General features: G+C 40.6%; 1 protein-coding gene across 3 annotated transcripts in view; it reads right to left on the bottom strand.

Annotated features, from left to right (window-relative positions):
* otud7b (OTU deubiquitinase 7B) overlaps positions 1 to 23,201 on the bottom strand; it is a 32,042-nt gene that overhangs the window by 6,705 nt on the left and 2,136 nt on the right. For 2 of the 3 annotated variants that reach the window (XM_067600707.1, XM_067600708.1), the window contains exons 2-8: positions 6,681 to 6,905; positions 4,381 to 4,551; positions 3,355 to 3,582; positions 2,581 to 2,682; positions 2,078 to 2,205; positions 642 to 748; positions 1 to 128 (exon numbers count right to left, since the gene is read on the bottom strand). In XM_067600707.1, the coding sequence (XP_067456808.1) occupies positions 1 to 128; positions 642 to 748; positions 2,078 to 2,205; positions 2,581 to 2,682; positions 3,355 to 3,582; positions 4,381 to 4,551; positions 6,681 to 6,765 (949 nt within the window). In that variant the 5' untranslated portion in view covers positions 6,766 to 6,905. The remainder of the gene's footprint in view (positions 129 to 641; positions 749 to 2,077; positions 2,206 to 2,580; positions 2,683 to 3,354; positions 3,583 to 4,380; positions 4,552 to 6,680; positions 6,906 to 23,201) is intronic. The other variant, XM_067600709.1, reaches the window with a different exon arrangement.

Raw genomic sequence — 23,201 nt, 5'->3', positions numbered from 1 at the left:
CCTCTCCTCCAGAGTCCCTCAGCATGGTGTCGGCCACCACCACTATGGGCCTCCTGAGGACGTGAGCCAGGACGAAGACGTGAAACTCCTCTAAACTCTCATAAACTGGTTCGTCAGAGGACTCTCCCCTGAAGACAACAACACGGCTTTTGGTTAACAGAGACACAATTGTTTAAGCTGTTGCAAACCAGAGATTATCAAAATTTCAAGTAGAGTGTAAATTTAATGTCTTATTAAGTGATTCTTTATGACTTATTAAAAACTGTGGATTATATATTTCTTGGTGAACCACAAACACAAATATTCGTATAAACATGAAGGTAAGAGTATTGAGAAACAATTGCATTTAAAGTGGTTTTGCACAAAAAAAAAATCAAAACCACATCAAACTTTGAGGGTTTGGATTATATACTGTACAGTAGCTTTGTTTATATATTAAATCCATTGAGATTTTATGCTCGGCCAACAAATAAACACTGAAGCACCTTTGCTCATACGTTACAATAAGTGGCAGATTGACTAAAATGTGCTCAGACACTTAGTTCTGATTGTGAGCTCAGTTGTTTGATTGTGAATGAAAACATGAATGTGACTAAGTGTGTCGGCTTAACAGTCCCCGCATTGTCAGAGCCAGACCTTACCCGTTGGTGCCGTTGGTGCTGTAGTGTATTCTCGGCTCACTGGAGGCAAGCTTCAACAGTTCATTCCACTCTTTTTGCCACTCCTCCTCCGTGTACACCAGACCAGACTGAGGAGAAAGGACACACACATTTGCCATTTAGAGAGGCCGTGTCAAATGTCACAAAAGCATGCACTGACGTTATGGCATCTTACCACAAGGTTAAATGCCGACAACTGAGGAAAGAAATTTAACTAGAGCCTGTACAAACACCTGTGTCGTTCGCACAGTAGCAACAGAACCCTCATTAATATCATGTTCTTAACCTCCGTATATGGACAGAAAGAAACCGCTCATTAACATGTTTTTTTCCTCAGAATCAATGACCCTATTCACATACAGTTACACACATTCACACACACAAAATAAAAAAAATGTGGAGCCACAGTCGTCTGCTGCCGGCCACTGATCGGCTCTGCTGAAGAGATTCTGGTTTAAGTGATTTGCTTAAGGACACCTCTGTGGTGGCTGCTGGAGAACGGGTGAACATTAGGCAGTCATTCGTGTGGCATCTCCTCTGTGGGTGTCTGCAACCACTTTAGCTAACATACTTAGTGTGCTGTTACACTTGCTTTCACGGAGAGAAATGTCATTGTGTTCTGTAAAAAAAAAAGGGATAAAAGATTTTGCCTTTGCAGATTGCCGGAAAGCAAAGTATAGTGCATAAACAACTCCAACAGCAAAACAGTATTAGTGGTGGAGGAGGAGATACCAGGATTTAGAGATAATATACTTTAAACTGCAGGGTAATGATAAAACAATCTTTAAACCACTGTTTCTATTTGATGCGGTCATCAGCCTGTTATCAAGGATGCACAAAATGACAAAAATGACTATCAACTGTTAAATAAAGCAGAATATCCAGTATGAAATAAGAGAGAAAAACTACAAAATCAACTAATGCTATGCCAAAAGAGGGTAAACACTATATGGAAGTGGTTTTGATATCTAAAACCTGCAAAACCTGCAATGCAAATTAATGTTCTTCATAGGACAGTATAGAAAAGTATAGTATCATATCTCCATGGGTCTAGCCTATGATGACTGGAGACTGTTTCACATTCAGAAACGTTTACATTGTCCCAGTGATGTCCTTCCTGTCTCTGCTGTTGTTTCCCCCCCTTTGAAGGAGCTGGATTTGCATGTATCACACTTATCAACAATAGTGAGCTGTGTGTGTTTGACATTTTGAAGTTGTGCAGCATAGAAAGCATGTAAAGGCATTAACTTGAAAAATTATCGCTGTATGTTTTCCCATGCGGTTAAAAGGAATCAAACCCAACAACAAATTGATCACAAGTTCACAAGCTTTGCTACGCTCAGACTACCACCGCCCTCGTACAGCTATCGCAGAGTAACAAAGATGACCTAGAGAAATGTGCAGCCTCTATAACAGACCTCTTTGTTCTGCTGGGTCTGCTGCCACCTCCACCTGCGCTTCAGTGCCTCTCTCTCCAACCCGTGATCCATTAGCGCATACAAGGATTTCCGCAGCATCAGGTCCCGGTCATGAAAGCCCCACATACCTGCAATTAGAAAAACAAAATTGAGGGCATTTAACACACATTAACAAAACCTTGAGTACAACTGCACTTGAAAATGATAAAATATGGAAGAACGGCGCGCGTTGCAGAGGCTTTTTTAACAGATTAATCACATGAATATTACCGTTCAGGTGATTCACTACAACGTCTGGAACAATCCCTGCACATCAGTAAGGGCATTATTCATTTTCTAGGCTAGGGCTCCTAAGTGGGCCACAGAGGCTAAGTGAATGTGCACTGCAACATTGTAAAATGCAATTAGTGCTTGAGCTAACAATGAAGCTCTCTTAATGAATGCTAATGGAGTGTGAACCTGCACAGTATCGGGGTCTTGTTTGAAAGGTCTGTGATACTCACCGAGCGAGGCTGCGTGTAACAGGCAATTTCCGTCTCCGCTTGTTGCCAGAGGCAGCAGACTCTGACAGTTTGGAACTACTTTTGTCCACCAGTTCAGTCGCCCTGCAAGTAAATAGGAACATTTTTTACTCACCTGTTTACATTACAAATATGGCGTGGTATCAATCCAAAACAATTACTGTAGTACTTCCCATATGGAAACATGAAGAGCGGTTTGGAACACAATTGTATCAACACTAGATTTCCATGTTGGAAAATAGTCACATGATTCAGTGTTATTATAGAAAGTAAGTAAATATAATTCCCCATCAAGGTTTGTTTTTATATTAGCAGTCAAATAACATTTTTTTTTTAAATGAAGCAAATTGCCACCTTGTTTTATACTACAATATGGATGTGCACAAACATCTGCACTTTACATATCTGCATGTGTGTTAACAATATGAGTGATTGTGAAATTCTCTGTTATGCGTATAAAACTGAATTATCTGCTCTGTGATGAGGTTGATGCTTTCCAGTGATGTGATTTCATATGTGACTCACTACACTGGTATGTATGACAACAAGTCTGGGGACGATGTCTGTGGTTTGCGTATTGTGATGATATGCTGAGTGGTTGCAGACTGTGCTTTCTACTACTGTATGTAGTAGCTCCGTATCTACAAACACAGAGAAGGTCTATGAGGTCCTGTAATAAAAACAGCACTCTTGCCAGCAACCTCTGGGTGTAAAACCTTGAAACTCTATGTGGGGTTGGTGTTCATTTCCTTTTACCTGCATGCTCCAAGGCCACCATCATCGACTGCTCGATGAGGTCCCTCTCAATGAACCCGCGGAAGTCATCTCGGTACATGGTGAGGTCTGGTAGTTGGAAAGTGCAGAGGGGTGTGTCCAGAAGTGGCTCACTACTGCTACCTCCAGTGCTTGAGACGTGAGAGCGGGCCAGGGAGACGATGGTTGAACTGGCGTGGGAAATGCCCCTTGACAGACGCTTTTCTGTAGCTGCAAGACAATTGCAAAGGATGTGGAGAAACGGTGTTACGTATATCATTTTTATAAAGGTAACTGTAGTTAAAAGAGTGCTCCGCTGATTTAGCATTGCACTTCAATGCAGCCGAACCAGAGGTATCTCCTTTTGTATTCCACGCGTTCTTCTTTCTTGTCAAAACCTGGCCACTACATTACCCACAATGCAACTCAACTGCCGATGTCTAAGATTCAGGTGTGTTATGCTGGTAGCGGCTAATGTAGCTTTGTGCTGCCGGCCTAAAGCAGAGATGAAGAGCGGGCTACAGAGGTCTGGTAACCTCACTTCTTTTTAACTCCGCACCCTAAATATTTTTTTCATTTTCAAACTTGAAGTCTTCAAACCCAACCGATGCTCACTCAAGTGACATTACTTGAGGCAATTAATCAGATTTGGCACAGCTCCCTCTGGAGCCACAACAGGTTTTATACAACACATGTGCACCCCAAGACCTGTGAAGAGACTTTGATATCTAAGCAAACTCAGATATTAAGGAAATCTGGGAAATAAAAAAAAAGGGAATGTTACAATGGTTAGTAGTTACTGCCTGCAGGTGGCATATGTGTCAAAACTACATGAGCTATTAACTTTCCTTGTCTGTATGAAGCATATCTGCATGCGTGAACTGTTACTTCTATTACTGGATGATAATAGTCTGGACCTGCCTTCCGGTGCTTCGCATCAGTGTGTGTCCTTATTTAACATCACTTACTGAGCCCAGCACCTGTCAAATTATATTATACAACATAAAAACATCTTGCTGGTGGCCTCACCTTGCACCACCTCATCTTGGCGGTGGAGTATAGGCCGTCCTACTCTGGCCATCTCCTTTTCGGGAGGCAGATATGTCCTCTCCTCTGTGAACGAATATGTCAGGTTCCCAGCATGCACCTGTCGTAGCTGCTCAAAGTCACTGAGGGCAGCAGTGAAGTCCCAGTTCTTGCCTACAGAGAGAAGGATGGTAACAACATCTATCTGAGCCAACAAGTCCAGCATGACAACCTGAACCTTGTTTCTATGTCGAGTAAATGACACATCCTTAATGAGTTTAAATATTTACCATAAGTCAACTCGACCATAAGCTGTCTTATCTTACGTATGTAAAGGCCGCTGGCACATTCCTGTGCTTGAGTAAATATCTGAATTTGGAGCACATCTCACTCACACTGCATTGACCGGTCACTGAATTGCATTACATTTTTAACTGATATTCTTATCTGCAACTTGTGTTGCTGCTAGGCAACAGCAGCCCTGTTGAGTCCAGCTATACCTTCCCTCTGTTAGTGATAGTCTGTAACAGTAACAAGCAAGAAGCACTGACAGAGACAGTGGTCACTTTAGCTGCTGCTCATAAAATCACCCGCTGTCACACAAAAAAACACTCGTATTTTAGTTAGTGGGTTATTTATGGAGCAGAACTATCAAAGATTTAATTAAAAAAATAGCTGATCAAATTTACTCAAAACTGAAATGAGTTGATTTCATAAAGAAATAACAAGTTTGCTATTGAAGTTTAACTTGTGAATGAATGAATGTCATTAATCATTACTCTATATTCTGTATGTGTCACTCTCGGCTGTATTTAAAGACTCTACACACATCACCCATAGTCCACACACACACAGGTGTTTTCACTTATTTGCCTCATTGGATTTCTTCCGATGGCACAGTCAGACCAGATTTCGCCTCCCATTAATTCCTATGTGGAACGAGGCGAGACGCACTTGCCTCTTTCGCCTTCACACGGAGTTCAATCTGACTGAATTTTGACTCACAAAATCGCAGGGCTCCTATGTTAAGCCAGTTCGAGAGAGGAGGTTGGACTGACATCTTATTCAGGAAATGATTTTTGTTAATATTCTTGTAACTGCACAGAAAAATAACACATTATGCCGTTGGACTGCAGTCTGTCCAAGGACAGTGACAGAGGTTAATGTTTGTTAATGTTACGATGCTTGATAAAACTGGATAATTTACAATTTTGTGGACTGCTTTTATTAGCCCCGGTTTATGTTTCCATCCCTACCCTTGGGGGAGGGGGTGGGGTGAGGGCAGAGTAAATTTCACCCAGCAACCCAGCAAGTGTGTCTGTACACACGTACACTTGCAGACTGTGTTTGATTGACATCTGTTGGATCCTCTGATTAGTTTTGTTGTACCTGTTAGGGTGGAAGAGGTTAGACCTTTTTTCCTCCATTCTTATTGGTTCATTAAGTTTGGTGACCTCACATAAACTTAAAGAGTTCCACCCAACTTCAACTTGAGCAGAGATCTAATTAAGTGAAATCATCCTGGAGGACTGCAGGCGCCATATAAATAATTATAAAGCATTCCATTAATTGATATCTAACTGGTTAATAAAAAACAAGAATTAATAAAAACAATTGCAAATGAATTAATCATATCTAAATAGACAAAATTAAAAAGTATTTCATTAATTTATATTTAAATGGACACAAAAGAGCTTTGCTGTGGAAACGTCAGGTGAGGAACCTCATTTTACCAGAGCAAACACTCAAAGTGTCACAGAAATGGTAAATGAAAAAGAAAAAGCTGAGAGAGGAAAAGCAAACAGGAAAGGAGCTGCCCTTCCAGTTGTCTGATTAAAATCTGCACTCTTCATTCAATTTATTCATTAATCTATTTTTAGACTATTTTTTATTTGATCTATTCATTGGTGGATTGATATATTCATTTGTAAATTATTTTTTTAAAAAATACTGTCCATTTAAATATAAATTAATGAAATACTATATAATTTTGTCATTTTTTCATATTAGATAATTTGTTAAATATTTCTATTAATTTCTGTTTTTAATATCCAATTAGATATTATTTAATAGAGTGTTTTACAACTATTTACATGACACGTGTGTTCCTCCACGTGAGGATGTGAAAGGCCTTTAAATACAACTTCCTGTCTCTATTATTTCATTTCACTGAGTTACCTCCCCATACAATTGAAAGGTGATATTGAGATTTAACGTGTAACAGAACCTGTTAAAAACCCCGTCATATGACAGGATTCTGGAAAGATAATAGTAATTGTATTAGGAGATACTCTGTAACTCACCCTCTAGCAGATCTCTGGCCAATCCTGGTTCAGCTCCAGTGGAACGGACAAAGTCGGACAGGACTGCGTCCATATCCACAGTCATGTGATCATGAATTCACAAGTTGTCGGGTTGCGTCCGGGCAGAGAAAAAGAAAAACAAGGACTCTGCTCTCCCCAGATGGACAGCGAGGGAAGGGGCAAGGGGTAACAGTCCTCTACCTCGCACTACTCTACCAGCCACACCTGAAAAGACAACACAGACAAAATAAGACTAAACCTGCATAAACTCATCAACATCCCAAGACAACAGATGAAAGGAAGTGTTAGAGCTTGAATGAGACATTGAATGAGAGGCACACATACATAATGACCTTGCTCAACCCCCTTTTCAAAAGCTACCCTGTTGTGACCTGGTTGCTTTTGAACTTGACACCTTTGCAGTCACTTGTCCCACCCATGACAACAGCTGTGGTACACAAAGTGAGCTGGTTTCACAAAAGTATTTGCTCGGGTTTGCACTGAATCACGATAAAAGTCAAATGACAACACATGCAGGGAAGCTGCGGCTGAGTCTCGATGTTTGTCCTGTGGGAAACTTTACTGTGTGGTTTCTTTCCATCCTGTTTTGGTGACTACTTTTCAATTATCTGTTATAAATTCAGAGAAGCTGTCAGGATCCATCATTTCAGTGATGACTCATGACCAATGAGAGTTCAATGCCGCCTTCAGATGTGACCTGATGAATATGTAAAAAATAAAAAAAAAAGATTTTTTCCACCAGAAAAAAAGGTCATGAAGGTTCTGAGCAGACACCATATCACTCTTAAACCAGGCATGAAAGAAAGTAAGTCATTTGTGTGAAGTTTTCAGCAAACAGCGAAGATAAAGCTGCTTTCATTCTAAATCAATTGGAGATAGTCATATCAGGATACTAATACGACTATCTCCAATTGATTTTATACAATATTTGACTGTTTTTGTGGCGGCTGAATTGAGATTTTGGTTCATATCATCATACTGAACAATTTTAGACTTAGATAAAAGAATAAAATATAAAAAATACATATTTAAAATGGGGAAAAGTAATTAAACAGACCATTTAAAAAGTCAATTTTTAAGCAGTGTGATGAGGGAAAAGTATGCCTCTTTGAAATCAATTAGACAGTTTCACTCTTCAAATTTCAATGGCAGATCCGAAAGACCGGCATCAGTCGAGCACCGAAATCAATAGAGAAACATTATCAAGACCGAGAGAAAAAAAAAAGAGTCAGCATCGATGGGTTGTTGACACAAAGGATGTAGAGGGCGATCGATACGCAGCCAGACAAAAGGCATGAATCAAAGTAGCCCTGGCTAAAAAAAACACGTACCTATAGAGGCCGAGCTACAGCTAAAAGCCTTTATTTTACCAGGAAAGATATTCTAAGCGTCACTTCACTTTTTCAGCAGTGCTTTGAACCGCATTCAGTCAGTTCCAAACCTTGTTCTGTAACGTTTTTTCCTTCAACAGCCCTTTTGCTTTGTTAGTTTATTGTCAAACATGATAATGATGAAGGACTCTTTCAGATATTCTTTATGACTGAGCTTTGGTCAAAAAGGCAAATATAATCTTACATCTTAGGGCTGCAAAACTGTATGCAAATCTCAGTTCTGCTATTTTTACTTGATATCATGACCATGAATATTAATCACTACTATTAGAATAGAAGAAGAAGAATATATTGTACTTCCTTAATCTCATCCCATACTGACTAAAATACAACATCCAAATGTACTCAACACAGGAAGGATGAAAGTGTTGTGTGTGCTTAAATTACACGATTGTAAAACCATCCAGTCATTATGTTACCTTGAAGTTTTAGAAACTGCCTAATCCGGTCTTAACTGACTTTTTTTTCATCTACCTACAGTCATCTATTCCCATCCGTCCCATGGCTCATCCACCACCCAATGTTCCTGCCTCATCTCTGACTCAGTGAACCCTTTTCCACTGCGCCTGATGAGTCACGAGTCTACTCTTCTTACACCTCTCCATCGTTCTCTTGCTTCACGCTCTCCCCTACCTCCCTCGGTTTCTCCATCATTATTAAAAGCCACACAGGCACACAGGGGGGAGGAACAGTACAAAAGGCCTTTCTCAGCCAGCAGAGTATTTCTAGAGCGTTCTCTGCAAAGTCAGGCATTCGGCAGTCTCCCCTGCAGGATCTCCTAACATTCTTGCAGTTAGTCAATTCTCTGATATTCGGGTCTACTGATCACACACGCCAACTTAGAGAAGTGAAACTGAGGCCACTTAACCGTTTAATACCACTGTGTGTCTAAACAGACTTAGATTGACACAGATGCGGTTTGTTCAGACCAACAATAGCACTGCTTCAAAAAAAACCAGGGGTTGTGTTGGACCAGTAAGATGTAATATGAACCAGTTTGATATCAGACGCTACTCCATAGAAGCTGGATTTAACAACTCAAAGTACTAAAGTACAAAGTTATCAAGGCAGCAATGATTTCCTCTTCTGTCTCGAGTAGGGCCGCAGCTAACAATTATTTTCATTACCCATTAATCTGTTGATTATTTTCTAAATTAATCTATGAGTTGTTTGGTCTATAAAACGTCAGAACATCGTGAAAAATGTTGAGCACTGTTTCCCAAAGCCCAAGGTGCAACCTAAAATGTCTTGTTTTGTCCTGACCAACAATCCACAACCCAAAGATATTCAGTTTATTATCATAAAGGACTAAAGAAACCAGAAAATATTCACATTTCAGAGACTGGAACCAGAAAACCAGACATCCTAAAAAAATAAAAAGGACTGTAAGTCTCAATGCTTACAAGGTAAACTGTAGAATTAGCACATAGCTATGAGGGGACTACAAGATATCATGTCTAATACGTGCACTCACAGCAATGCGCTGTGTTTGTTTACGGTGCACTACATGAGGAAAGCTAAGCCAGCGTCAACCGCTGTATCAGACTGACATACACCAAAGAACACCAGTGCAGCCGTCTAATTGAAATGAATGAGAAACCCGGAGTTTTGCTGTCACAGAGCTATTGTTACATCAGCGTGAGTCATATGACCTTCTTGACCCTCATCCTGACCTGGGTTGGAGGCAGGTTGGATGCTGCCTGGTTTTGGTGGACAGGTGAAAGGGATCGCTAATGTTAAGGATAGAAATATAACATTATTGACATTTTAACACGTTTACCCCCGCTTTGAAAAAAAAAAACAAGTACACAGATGGGCGAGCGACAAAGATTAAGAGCGAGCAGAAAGCACGGCTGCAGAATGTCGTCCGATATAACAGTGACGAGCACTGAACAAAACTGCAGGCTCGAGGCTCTGAACGCTGATGACAAGACGTTAAAACTTGTGACACTGGTCTTCTATGAGTGAATCCAAATGCAAGAGGCGAGTGTGACAGTAGACCTTCCTCACACATGTAGGTCTAGTATGTAAAGCCTCGTTTGTTTACTTTAGAGCGTCCCATAAAAAGGTAATTTAACGGTCTGATTATTCTAAGAAACACTATTAAATGGCTTGTTGGCGACAAATCCTGGGCGCATCAACTTACAGCCAGAAAACGATGAAAAGGGTGATAAAAGTGAAGGGCTGTGGACAGAATGTACCGACACAGACCAACAAAAGGCTGGCTGTTGTCACTCTGAGCCTGTAACATCAGCCATTCCTGTGAGCCCACTCGGATGCATTTGATGCAACGTCACATGACTCTCCTTCAAAAAAATGCTTATTTTTAAGAACAAGCCAGTATCCTCGCTCCCATGAAGCGTATGTGGTTAACCTATATCATCATAAAAAAATCACTTATCTTCTTTATAAATTGCTTTAATTGATTTGTATGCACAGTGGAATGTATTTATTTATTTTTAGATAAGATTTGAGTAATAACAAGTCAGATTACACGAGATTGAGGAAGTCTGTTTCTACGTCTTGGTTAGGGTTAGTTCCTTTCCTTTATTTGGAAACTCTACCAAAAAGTCTGATATTGTACCTTGCTATTTAATTTCAACATATTTCACATGTTAGCAAAAGCCAGAGCTCAGAAATGTGTTTTATACAAAAATGTGCATGGAAACTACAGTTAAGCTGATAATAATAACGACAACAATAATACGTTTTATTTATAGAGTGCTTTTCACAGCATTCAAAGACCCTTTACACAGAAGAAGAAAGAAAAAAAATCTCTATATACACTCTGTAACACACACATTAAGTAGCAGGGGATGTCCACCTCTAAATAGCAATGACGTGTGGAGATGATGCGTATTGTCAAAATACATTTTATTGCCTCAAAATATGAGTTTTTTTGTTCGGTGGCCAAAATGTTCAATTAAGCAGCCAGATGAAAATTCTATGATATGATAAAAGTAAGACTATGTGTGGTTTTACTGGCTAACGTGAACGGCGGTGCTGCCAACATGGGGCAGTCAGTGATTTGTGTCTGGGATGGCTGAGCTTTTGTCTGGCAGGAGGGCTTACGTAACAGGAGCTGCTGACAACACGTGGGTGCTGAGCTGAGGGCTGGGAGAATGGCCTGGATCACTGAGGGAGACAGAGAGGTCACCACAGCCCACTGCATCAGCCCTCGGTGGAGCGAAAAGGGTCAATTCACCGCTAGGATTGGGAACACAAGTTTGCTCTGGCAGCTTTTAGATTATTTATGAAGAAAACATGTTTATACTCTTCTTCTTATGTTACCTACGGCCACACCGGGAGAAACAGCTGAGTACGGCCGCTGTTCTTTTTACTGTTGACCAATGAGAAGCTGAGCTGTTGGGAGTTTAAGTGCATCGTTCTCTCCTGGGGGGGAGATTCAACAAACCAGATTCTCCACCCTGACTGAAAAGACAAGCACAGACTCAGCGGCTTAGCCAAGAATGCCAATGACTTCCTAAAGATGTAGCACAGGAGATAACGCTGATCAGAGAGGAAAAGTGTAAAAAACAAACAAACAATTGGCCGTTTGGTCAAACAGCTGCATAACCAAGCAGTAATACACCAATAAGACCTTTTTAAATATGGTCTGCAAAGACGCTAGAGTGGCTGCCATCATTACTACTCTAATACTAGTTTACTTACCTATTTCTATTAGTCCAATTCTTTATTGTAAACATGCTATAGCTCATCACTACAATCTTTTTATGTGAAGCATTTTAAACTGAATTTCTTGTATGAAAAGTGCCGTATGAAAAGAATTTGTTGTTGTCATTATCTTTGTTGATATAAAGTCCAGACAGGATTTAGCAGTGTTAGTACATTGCGTTGTTATCAACCTGGATTGAGGCCATTAACAACTACTGAGCAAGCCAAAATAAGTAAAATTAGGAGACAGACAGACAATAAAAATGTATAACACACAAAAAGGCAAGAGTATGCCTTTTAGTCTACTGTGTGTGCAAAAGATGCTAGTGCTTTTAATGCTTTGTCATGCTTCGTTGTGTAGGTTACTCATGCAAGGTCACTCAATATGGTATGACCTACATCATGAGAACACCTCAGACTATGTACATCTTTTCACCGTGCTGAAAGGAAGCTACTATTTAACAACATGAGACAATTAATTTAAAGATTCATTACGCAATTTGTTTGGGAATTGTAAGTAAAAATCCACATGTATTATGAAAGAGTTTGAGTTATATAAGTAACCTGTGCATCTTTTTTTATTCCTGTGTTTGCAGAGATTACAGATGGAAGCAGTTAACATCATAAATCAATTTAGTTTTATGTGCATTTGAGGACATGTCAGTCAATTTAGGAGTGAAAGCAGGTCCCAGTCCTGTGTTTTGATTTTTTTGGTAATGATGAGGTTACACTTTTATTTACATTAACAGGTCAAGGGTTGTACCTTCGCAGAACCGGCTTCTCCACATGCTTGTAAACTAGGCTAAATATACCAGTAGGTCTCTATGAAAAAGGAAAACACAGTCGTGAACTGTAACCTGTCTACACTGGAGGATGCACTTCATGGTTGGCTCACTAAAAGGTTGTTATATTCATGGTGTGAAACATGAGCTTTGCTTTAGAATTAAGAGGGAAAGGAGCTTGGGTCAAAGAACAAGAGGAAGACACTACACCTGAATAGATACTTAACAATGACCTGTGTGGTGAAAGCAGCATGTTAGCAGAGTAGCAGCAGCCGCTTCAGTCATCCGTCTGTATCTACAGGCACCTGTCAGCCAATAAATATCAATACTAATACTAAAGATATGTTTTAAAACAGTGCTGACATTGTAAGATCTCTTACTACCCAGTACATTTCTTGGTCGCAATTATTCATCAAAAATGTTTATTTGCATTATGGGTTGTGTAAAAAATATTTACAGTTGTATGCAAAAGTTTGGGAACCCCTTGACGAATAATATATATAATATTTTGGAGATTTTTTAATTGAAAAGATGTAAAAGCAGCCTCTCTGGGATATAAAAAACACAATATTGCCAGCAAATATTAATGCATAGTTACTTTTTGGCATGTGCAAAAGTTTGGGCACCCTACATAATCAGTACTTAGTAACACCCGCTCTGGTAGATATCACATAACACAAACGCTTTTTGCAGCCAGCTAAAAGTCTTTCAGTTCTTGTATTTTGGATTTTCTCCCATTCTTCCTCGCAAAAGGCTTTTAGTTCTGCAATATTCTAATTCGGGCTGTTTTGCATGTTGGGCTTGCAGTGAAGGAATTTCCCCTGCGGTGATTTTAGGTGGCTCAACAGCACGGTATACGGTCATATGCGGTATTAGCACTTTTCTTTTTGTGTGTGTGTGTGTGTGTGTGTGTGTGTGTGTGTGTTTGTGTGTGTGTGTGTGTGTGTGTGAGAAAAGGTATGTTAGTCTGATTAAGTGTCAGCCGAATGAAGCAACAATACCTGACAAACACGGAAAACACTTTAGATCGTGTTGTGGCAGGAAACAACGCTGGCCTACAGCCGAGTCCCCTTAAATCTAGGATTTATGAATGGAGTCTGGCTGGACATGCCTTCAGTTTCTATGATTGGTGGAAAACTACTTTACCTTGCAGGTTAAACAGCAGTCTGTTCAGCTGCACGGTGACCCGGGAGTGTTTAAACATGAGACAAAGTATTCATACAGGTGTGTTTTTAACTACAGGGCATCAGCATCAACCCCCGGCACCCCGAGCCCAGCTCTGTTATGAGGCCTGGGCGCCAGGTTAGCTTGTTAACCTGGACGCTAGCCGCAGGAGGCTTGCAGGAGGTCTGCGGGAAGCTTGCACGAGGCTCCTTAGAGCCCCACCAGCTACAACTCAGCATGTGAGACATTGTGTGCACAGACGGGATCCTCTGGAGCCGCCGGACCGGACGGACCAGACCAGGCGAGCCGCCAAACATTCAATACCTACGCATTGAAGTGTAAAACAAGAAGGGCCTTGCCTCGTGAAAAAAAAAAAGAAAAAACATAAACATAGTGCAGTTGGGGCAGTTGCTTGCCACCCATCGCGGTTGGCTTAAATTTGCTGGTATTTAGTGGAATCTATTATTCCCTTCAGCCGTGCGATGTTTCCTGTACCACTGACTGCAAAACAACCTCAAAGCATGATAAATCTACCCCCATGCTTAACAGTTGGCAAGGTGTTCTTCTCATGAAATGCTGCTCCTTTTTTTTCTCCAAACATACCTTTGCTGATTATGGCAAAAGAGTTCTATTTTAACTTCATCCGTCCACAGCACTTGTTTCCAAAATACGTCTGACGTTTACGATGAGGACGCAAGGTTTTCTTCTACTGACTCTTCCATGAAGGTCTTGTTTGTGCAAGCATCGCTGCACAGTGGAACGGTGCATCACTACTCCTGAGTCTGCTAAATCTTCCTGCAGGTTTTTTTGCAGTCAAATGGGGGTTTTGATTTGCCTTTCTGATCAGCATATGAGCAGTTCTCTCTGAGAGTTTTCTTGGTCTTTCAGATCTCATCTTAACCTAAACAGTTCCCCTAAACCGCCATCTTTTAATTACATTTTGCACTGTGGAAAATGCAAGCTGACAACGTTTTGTCATCTCCTTGTAGCCTTCCCCTGCATTGTGGGCATCAATAACGTTCATTTTCAGAGTCTCACACGACCGGTTAGAGGAGCCCACGGTTGCTGAGTGCTCGTACAAGGTTTGAACAGTCAGAGTAGTTGTAAAGCTTTGAAACTGGCACCTGCCGACACTTCCTAATGATAATTGTTGACGTGCCTCAGGCCTAACAAGCTGATTAAGGTCTGAGACCTTGTAAAAAAGATTCTTCGTAACTCTTAGGGTGCCAAAACTTCTGCACATGCCACGACAATGTTTTTATTTTTGTTCAGTTTATGACATAAAAAGTAAATTTGCATTAATGTTTGCTGAAAATATTGTGGGTTTTTTTTCCATATCTTAAAGAGACTGTGTTTACATCTTTTCAAAAAATAAAAAAAAAATCACCAAATATGTTATTTGTCAAGGGGTGCCTGAACTTTTGCATGAAGATTTGCAGATTTTTTTTTAACTCTCAACTGCCAATATCAGTATTGGCTTCAAAAAATTCTGTAGCGGCCAGGCTCAAGGATTTACGGTTTGGCCCAACACACAATTGCTGTAGTTAAGTGCGTGAAATGAAAGAAAATAGACCTGAGGAGTAAAAATACGCTTTAGGTCACAGTTACAAATGTATAGCACCAGTGAAAAGCAAGATGAGGTGGCCAGTTGTATAGATTAAAATAGAAACGTATCTGTTCTGTCAGACACGCACAAGATGGAAAAAACTAAAAAACGCCTCCTACTTCACCAAATGAGGACGACCGACTTGTTCTGTTTCCCTTTAATGGTCAGGACATAATGAATGATAAGGTCTATAAATGTGTCGGTTCTATTTTAGTTCAATCACATAAACCTTTCCTGTGATCTCAGCGAATGTAACACACCCTCTCAGCCTCGCGAAACCATATGAGTAATGAGATAAAGTGCATAAGGTAAGCAAACAGGGCAAGGAAATGTGGCTGGTGTGATAAGTGTTCCAGTACTGCATCTCTGGTCCAGAGTGGTGGTGGGACAGAGAGCAGAACCTTCCAGCGTTTTCGGACACAGCTGGCCGCTATTAAGGGGAATTTGGAGAGACAGGAAATACTTAAATCGTCACAAGATTGATGCACTTAAATGTCAATCAGTCTTATATTGTCAGTGTTGTAAGTGAGTGCTTTGAATGTCTGCGATAGGCGTAGCTTATTGTCCTTAAAACCACAGATGCATGCAGAAAAACTGTGTACACAGAGCAAATTCTTTCTTGTTAATGCGCTTGTTAGTGAGTCGGAGGCCAGTTTTTTTTTTTTTTTTTGCTCTAGAAATAGGGTTGGGTCCGCTGTGAACAATCAATCACTGTAAACACCTTATGACTTAAGGAGAGACCAGACCAGACCAGACCAGAAAGAGGAAGAAAAACAAAGGTGTGGTGAGATGGCTGTCCTTCAGCTGTCTTTATCTGTGTAGTGCTGTAATCTGGTTACTGACTGAGCCCAGTCAGCCTACACTGACTCATTACATAACATGAGAGCTATAGCTGGGAAGAAGGCTGTGGAAAACCAAGCCCTTTAACCAGTTCTCCCAAACTTTCCCCTAAGCTGAACGACGGCACTTCTGTGATGTACGAAGCAGAATTATTCTCTGCTAGGGCTGTGCGATATGACGATATATATCGTGTGATGATAGAAAAATCTCCATCATTTCATATTATGATCTATCGTTTATTTTGTTGTGTCACAAATCACACTCTTTATGGCAATATTTGGGGTCTGTCTATTGTTTGCATGGATCACATTAATAAATTATTCTTATTGGCTTTTTACTCCTGAAGCTTTTATTGCACTTACAGTAATGTAACAGGTGTAGCTTTTGTCAACTAAAGTACTTCCCCTGGTTCACTGTCTCTCCTCTGCTCCACTGCGTGTGCAGCACACACACACGGAGGGCTAAGCCCCGCCCTCGCTGAACCACAGAGAGCAGAGAGAGGCGCAACCATAAATGACAGCAAAACGTAGTAGATACTATGTTTATTTATGTTATTTACCTAATTTACGTGCACTCATTTCATTGCAGCTCAGTGTCTCTGATGCGTTTCGCCGTCATTTATGGTCGTGCTACTCTCCTCTGCTCCCTGTGGTTCAGTGAGGGCGGGGCTGAGCCCTCCTTGTGTGCGGTGGAGCAGAGGAGAGGCAGTGAACCAGGTGAAGTACTCAAGTTGCAGCAAACTACACTCGTTACATTACTGTAAGTGCTTTGTGAGTAAAAAGCCAATCAAAACAAGCCAAAAGGAAAAAAAAAAGCTGTTATTCATGTATCCAAGTAAACTTCTGTCTTTAGTGGAGCAGAGAACCCTGATGTAGCTGCAGCAAGGACTGGTTATCTTCCCCAAATAAGGGCATTAATTATCTCTCACAACTTGCCTCGGCCTACACTGTAAAAAGTGTCAAGCCTACCTAAATGCTTTTAAGAACTGCAGAAACAAGCAGAAATGTTTTCGACTTCACTCTATAATACGACTTAATGTTTTTGAGATATGACTGAATATGGCACTTATTCAGATGGATCACATTTCTGCAGTGTGAAACGTAGCATGCACATTCCAACCCTGATGAAGGCTTGACCACCAGCTGTGGGCGTTTGTGTGTGTAATGCGTAACAAAACACCAGCGTGAATGCATACACAGCTGATGTCAGAGATTCCACACCATGCCTGCCCTCTCAGAGGCCATGCCACTGAAGCTGGTCTAGTCCAAATGCTGTCCAGTCATCACACAAAAATTTGCCAAGTCTAACTTCCCTCTCTCGGCCTCCCTATCCCTCTTGCTGGCTCAGACACATCCAAACCTGATACATGTGAGCTCAGCAGCCAGTGTTTTTCTCTATGAGAGCTCAAGGCAAAATAAGGAGAGGAGAAAAACAAGATCTAATCACAGATAATGAATTTGACCTCAGTTTTATTGTTTGGAGTGTACTAGAGCCAAAAGACGTGTCGACCTCGGATTACAGTGAGTTTGAACTTTACGACAGAGCTACTGCGGCTGACTAAAGTTCCTCTAATCTGAAAACAGTTCACGGAGTCGATGTTTCACATGAGAGATAAGACAAAAAGACATTCACAAAGTGGTTTTGATCTATTATTAGTATTGTTCATAAGGACCCTTCCCCCTAGACTACTTGCTCTGAGTATCTATCCCTGCATCTAAACCAGAGCGGTAACAACTGTGTAAGCACAGCTATCAATGCATACAGAAAATCACCACCTAATCTCTATGTTGCCAGAATTAGAGCAACCTCCTGTTTCAGATAGTCTAAAAATAATCTGCTCATAATCAGAGTTTAAACATAGAAACTCTGCACTGTGCAGAGTTCCAAAACAGCTAACAACTGACATTTAGACACAAAACGCCCTGGTGAACGCCTCATAGCTCACCATAGATCATATATTAGTGATGTCATCTGTACCGCCCAATTTAAGACTAATTTTTATTCCTGAGGCTGCACTTCTCTTATGGGCTAAGCAAAAAACCTCTGGTTGTTAAGTAGACCTGAACACAACATAGCATACAGAGTCAGGGCTGGTCATCATTTACAGACAGGACAGGCTCCAGTCAGGTTTTGAGATGGCTCATTGATAACTCATCTTCCAGTTTGCCCACAAGTCAAGAATTTTATTGTCATAAGCACTTAAATGTCACCAGTGCACGTTCATACAATTTTATACACAGTATAGTGCACAATCGTTCACATGTACAGTTTCAACAGAGCAGCAAAAAAAAAATTATTTGATACATAAAACTTGGGTGACAAGGTGTAAATTTGGTTGTGGAAATGGGACAGTGTTAGCTTCTGAGCACAAGTGTTTATTAAAGTGTCTGATAGCTGATGTCATGGTGCAGCAGTGCATGTAGCGGAGATCTTTAAATTCACTGAGTCTACTGTTCCCTAAAACGCTGCACACACACAGCACGCCACGGCCTAAAATGTCAAACTCACATATTAGTGGACAAAAGCTTGTTCAAAATTGAATTCAACAACAAAACTTTATCCAGAAACAGATCTTCTTCTCCATATAAATAAAGTAATGACTGTAACTTTTTGTTAAAAAATAACTAGGCCTACCCACACATTTTCCTCTTAAAAAGGATGTTTCTGCAGCACATCGGTAGCCTACTGTTTAAGAAGCATACCACATAACCGTTAGATTTGACGTTTGCTGCATATCATACCCCTCTCTCTACCTATGTTTCCCATCTCTCTGATCTTTTGACTATCAAATAAAGACAAAAATGCCAAACAATAACTCTCTTATTTGAGAGCAACTGGTCCATAATCCCTATAATTTGGCTTGAGATAACTGTAAACAAGGCTGAACAATATTTCAATAATATGCTGTCTCTTCAGAAGTGACAAAACTCTCATTGACATGTCAGTTCACGGGTCTAAATCACGAAATAAACTACTTTTACCCAAATCTGACACCGCTTTAATTCAGTCTTGAAAATTTAAGAGCATTTTTTTTTTAAATTAGAGGACTTTATTCTAGTAAAACACACAAGTAATAGATATCGTAACACTTTAGGAGGAAAATGCTGTGATAATGCGTAGCTGTGAGTCCTTTCTCTCAGTCTGTTGGGACGGTTTATTAGGCAGTCTATTAAAGCTGGCCTCAGAGTTTCCTAGTCTGTGCCCGGGGCATGTCACCGCAGTCAGGCCCAGTAATCACCAGTCAAGGAGTGCTAATTAACAGCCACATGAAGCAGGCTGCTGTGGAGAAGGCTATAGGGGACCATAAGTGGCATTCCCACATTCCACACACACAGAGAGACCACATTTACATTGTGCAAAGTGTCACAAAGTGCGGTGGACACCTGAAACAACTAGCCCAAAAGCAGAAAAGTTTAATGAATATATCATGATCCTCAAACTGAGTGAGGGAAGTGGAAGCTCATCTGCTATCAATGCATTATTGTTTTTAGTAATGTGCAAAAAACCCAAAACAAGACATGAAGAGTCGCTACTGGGAAAGTGTTGTTCTGCCTCTGAAGAAACAGTAAGCTCAGGAGGTAGAAGGATAAATTGCTTCGCTTGGTGAACATTATGCGTTGGTTTCAGTATTCCGGAAAGCTGCCAACCTAAACTCCAGACTCTGTGGGTGAGAAGTCCTCATTCTGCCCCGGCGGCCTCTTCATTGATTTTTTGGCCTTTGTGAAGAAATGCAAGCCTCTGCATCCATCTGAACACTGCCCACTTATTTATTAGCAAAGAGTGGGGAAATTCAACAGTGAATTACAACGTATATAATAATATAATATACAGTTATTAAGATGATTCATATAATTAAAATGTGTTGTAAAATAGAGAGGGAATAGAGTATACTAAGACATTAAAGCTGGACACTTTGTTTAAGAGGATCTACAAAGTGATGTGCGATGGAAGCAAGAGACCACAACCACAAGACTTCAATTTAGTTTCAGAAAGCTTTTTTTCTTGCAGTCGTTGTGCAGAATTTGTCCTAAAAAAGTACATTTAAAAAAAAAAAAAACTACAAGCATCAGCAACTTGATCCTTGAATAAGTATTCATCAAAATGTAATAACGCAGTTAATATCATAAACACACACAGAAGTTTCCTGATAGTTTTTTATCAATGTTGTGCAAGCGAGACTAGACAGTCGAATCAAAATGTGAGTCAAAAAACACATAAAATCTAATTCTTCCAAATATTACCTCTCCTTGTTCTTAGGCGTTTTCACAGATTTGACTATACACTAGAAATAAATACTGTCTCAGTGTTGCCAATGATGCCATAATATCCTTTTTGCTTAGTGTACAAACAATGTGCTTGTATTACATAATTCACATTTAGAAGGCAAGCGAGATGACTACCGCTTTAATTAGCATATTTTATACCCTTGAGGAATGCGAGACATTTCTCAGACTTGATGTTAGGCTGTGCTGTTTTAGAATTAACTACATTTGTGCCACTCCTGCGAAAAACAAAATAAGACTGCTGTAAGAGACAAAGTAGCTTCAAAAAAAAAAAAAGGTTTAAATGTTACAAACAAAACAGATCTATGACTTGCAGCTAGCATGTAACAAGACAGAACGAATTCAAATGTTCAAGAATTACTATCGCTAAGTCAGCCTGAATGTGAAGCCAACCAAGTCCAGATAGATCTAAAGCCCGGTGGCTAAACAAGCACCCTCCTCTGCAGGCGGGCAGCACTAATGCTCATGTGAATCCCCACGTGCTGCAGGCCAGGCCCTGTACACAGCAGGGCGACTTCACGTCACTCCCTGTGTGATGTCATCCTGGGTGACAGGCTTCTGATCAGGGCTGTGTGTGGGATTACTCCTGCTGTCCTGGATCAACAGGGCAGGGCGGGAGAGGCTGATGTCTTCTAGTCTGGACAGGAAACTACACTTTTGTCCGCAGGCGAAAGTAGTGTCGAAATCTCATTATTCACCTGCTAGTATGCTTTGTAATAAATATCTCCCCATAAACAAACGTTGGCCGACTTTGGCTGTAGCTGGTGGATTCATCAAATCCGCCAGACACTTTGACAACCGCACAAGCCGAACTAACCCTCCTCTGTTAGCTTTCAAATCCACCAACTAACAGTTGTTTTCTGCAGTTTCCTGCTTTATGGGAAAATGACTGGTGTAATTTAATTACAAAATCGGGTTGGCCCATATTACGTTGAATGCAATTAATTTGTCAGCTATGAGAGATGTTTTGTAAAGAGTACACTGATGGGAATTTTCAAAAAGACATAAATAAACAGACTGTATCAAATATAGGGAAATTACTTCAACATTAGTCACTATTCATGACAATAAATGCCAAAACAGCACTGAGTAAAAGCAACTCACACAAGTGGCCACAAATGTATATAGGAAGCTGAAAAATACCATTTGCTGACATGAAACCTTTGTATGGTGTTTATTCATTTAAAAATGCTTGTCTTTTTTTTTTTAGAATAAAGTTATTATGTTATATTAACAGCTGTATATAAACAGCTTACTGGATTCAAAATTTCTGACAAAGCAGACAAAACTTGACAGCACATAGCACGTACAATCTTTGGTAATTTCCCACCCTGTATGTGGAGCAGAAAAGGGTGAGGAGCATAAAGTAACTGATACAGCGAGCTCTCATTACCATAGCTTCTCTAGTGGGAGTGGCGTCTCATGCTGTATGGGATTATGACTGCTCAGTTGATACCATAAAGCAATATGCTTTCACATATAGCCGTTCCACCCAACTTCACAGTCACTTATACTGTATAAAAAAACTATGTAAATGATCTAAATATAATCCCAAAGCATTCAGCTTCGGCCAAATATCCACAACGTACTGTTCCAAGACAAGCAGCTGCTGGCACCCAGGTAGATGCCTCGATTCTAAGTCTCTCCACCCTGACACAAACAGCCCTGGGCACTGGCTAAGTTGCTGTGTCACAAGACTGGCAGGCAACCAGCCATGCTGGGGAGGGTGGGGCTCCAGAGAGTTTTATGAGTTGCTGTCTGGACACAGAGGCCTCTCGGAGACAAGCCACCTATTGATCCCCGTCTCACTGTGGCAGTGTGGGTATGAAGGTAGTTTTCTCTTTTGAATCTCATTTGCTCCTGTGTTTCATTTAGAGTACAGATGCATGGCTGTCATTTTTTTCCTCCTTCTTCCTCTTGAAAACAATGAAAACAGCAAAATATCTTCACAGAAGCAGGTGCTAGACTTCACTCGAGCCTTATTGCCTATTCTAAGCTGGGCGTATATGCTGCGTAACTGAGTGGAACATGTACACTTGACACAAAAGTCATGCGTTTGTCCTACTAACCTGAAGAAGCACTCATCTGCTTACTTATTAATCTGACCGTGTTTGAGGGATCCTATGGGAATACCTCCACAGCCAAACGGGCCTGGCTATGAAACTGACACTGGATCCCTGATGCACACACATACACGCTAGTGAGCAGCTGTTTTGGGGGGAGCCCGGCGAGAGACGAATTTAAATTTCCATACCCTCTGCTCTGCTGAAGCAGCATGGTTACCCAGTGAAACACTATATACACCAGGGCGGTCATAACAGCCACTGCTGTTAGTATGATAGCTGTTAAGGATTTCAAGGATATGAAAGATAGTTAAGATAGTAACACAAAACCTTTAAATGACGTAATATGCCAGACTAAACATGTTTCCCACCACAAAGACAAGCTAGTTTAACTGCCTGCTTTGTAAAACAATAAACCAAGACTTATAATACTTTATTGCTCCTCTACCCTCCATTGTGTAATCATATGAATTTGCTATGTGTCATAACATAAAATGTAGCAATCGTCCCATCGCCACAGGGACTTCCAAGTTTGCAACTTCAAGATGATCGCTCCATGACAAAACCTTTACACGGGCATTAAAAAGTCTGCATTTCACAGGCCGTTTCAAACAGTGAGAACATTTTACAGCGATCGTCACCTGTGTAATCTCATTTTCAACCGAGGCTCCTGTGAAATGTTTACCGCAGCCCATT

Source organism: Thunnus thynnus, chromosome 10 (genome assembly GCF_963924715.1).
Source record: "Thunnus thynnus chromosome 10, fThuThy2.1, whole genome shotgun sequence".
In the NCBI taxonomy this organism is placed as follows: domain Eukaryota; kingdom Metazoa; phylum Chordata; class Actinopteri; order Scombriformes; family Scombridae; genus Thunnus; species Thunnus thynnus.
This window is presented reverse-complemented; position numbering and strand designations above follow the sequence as displayed.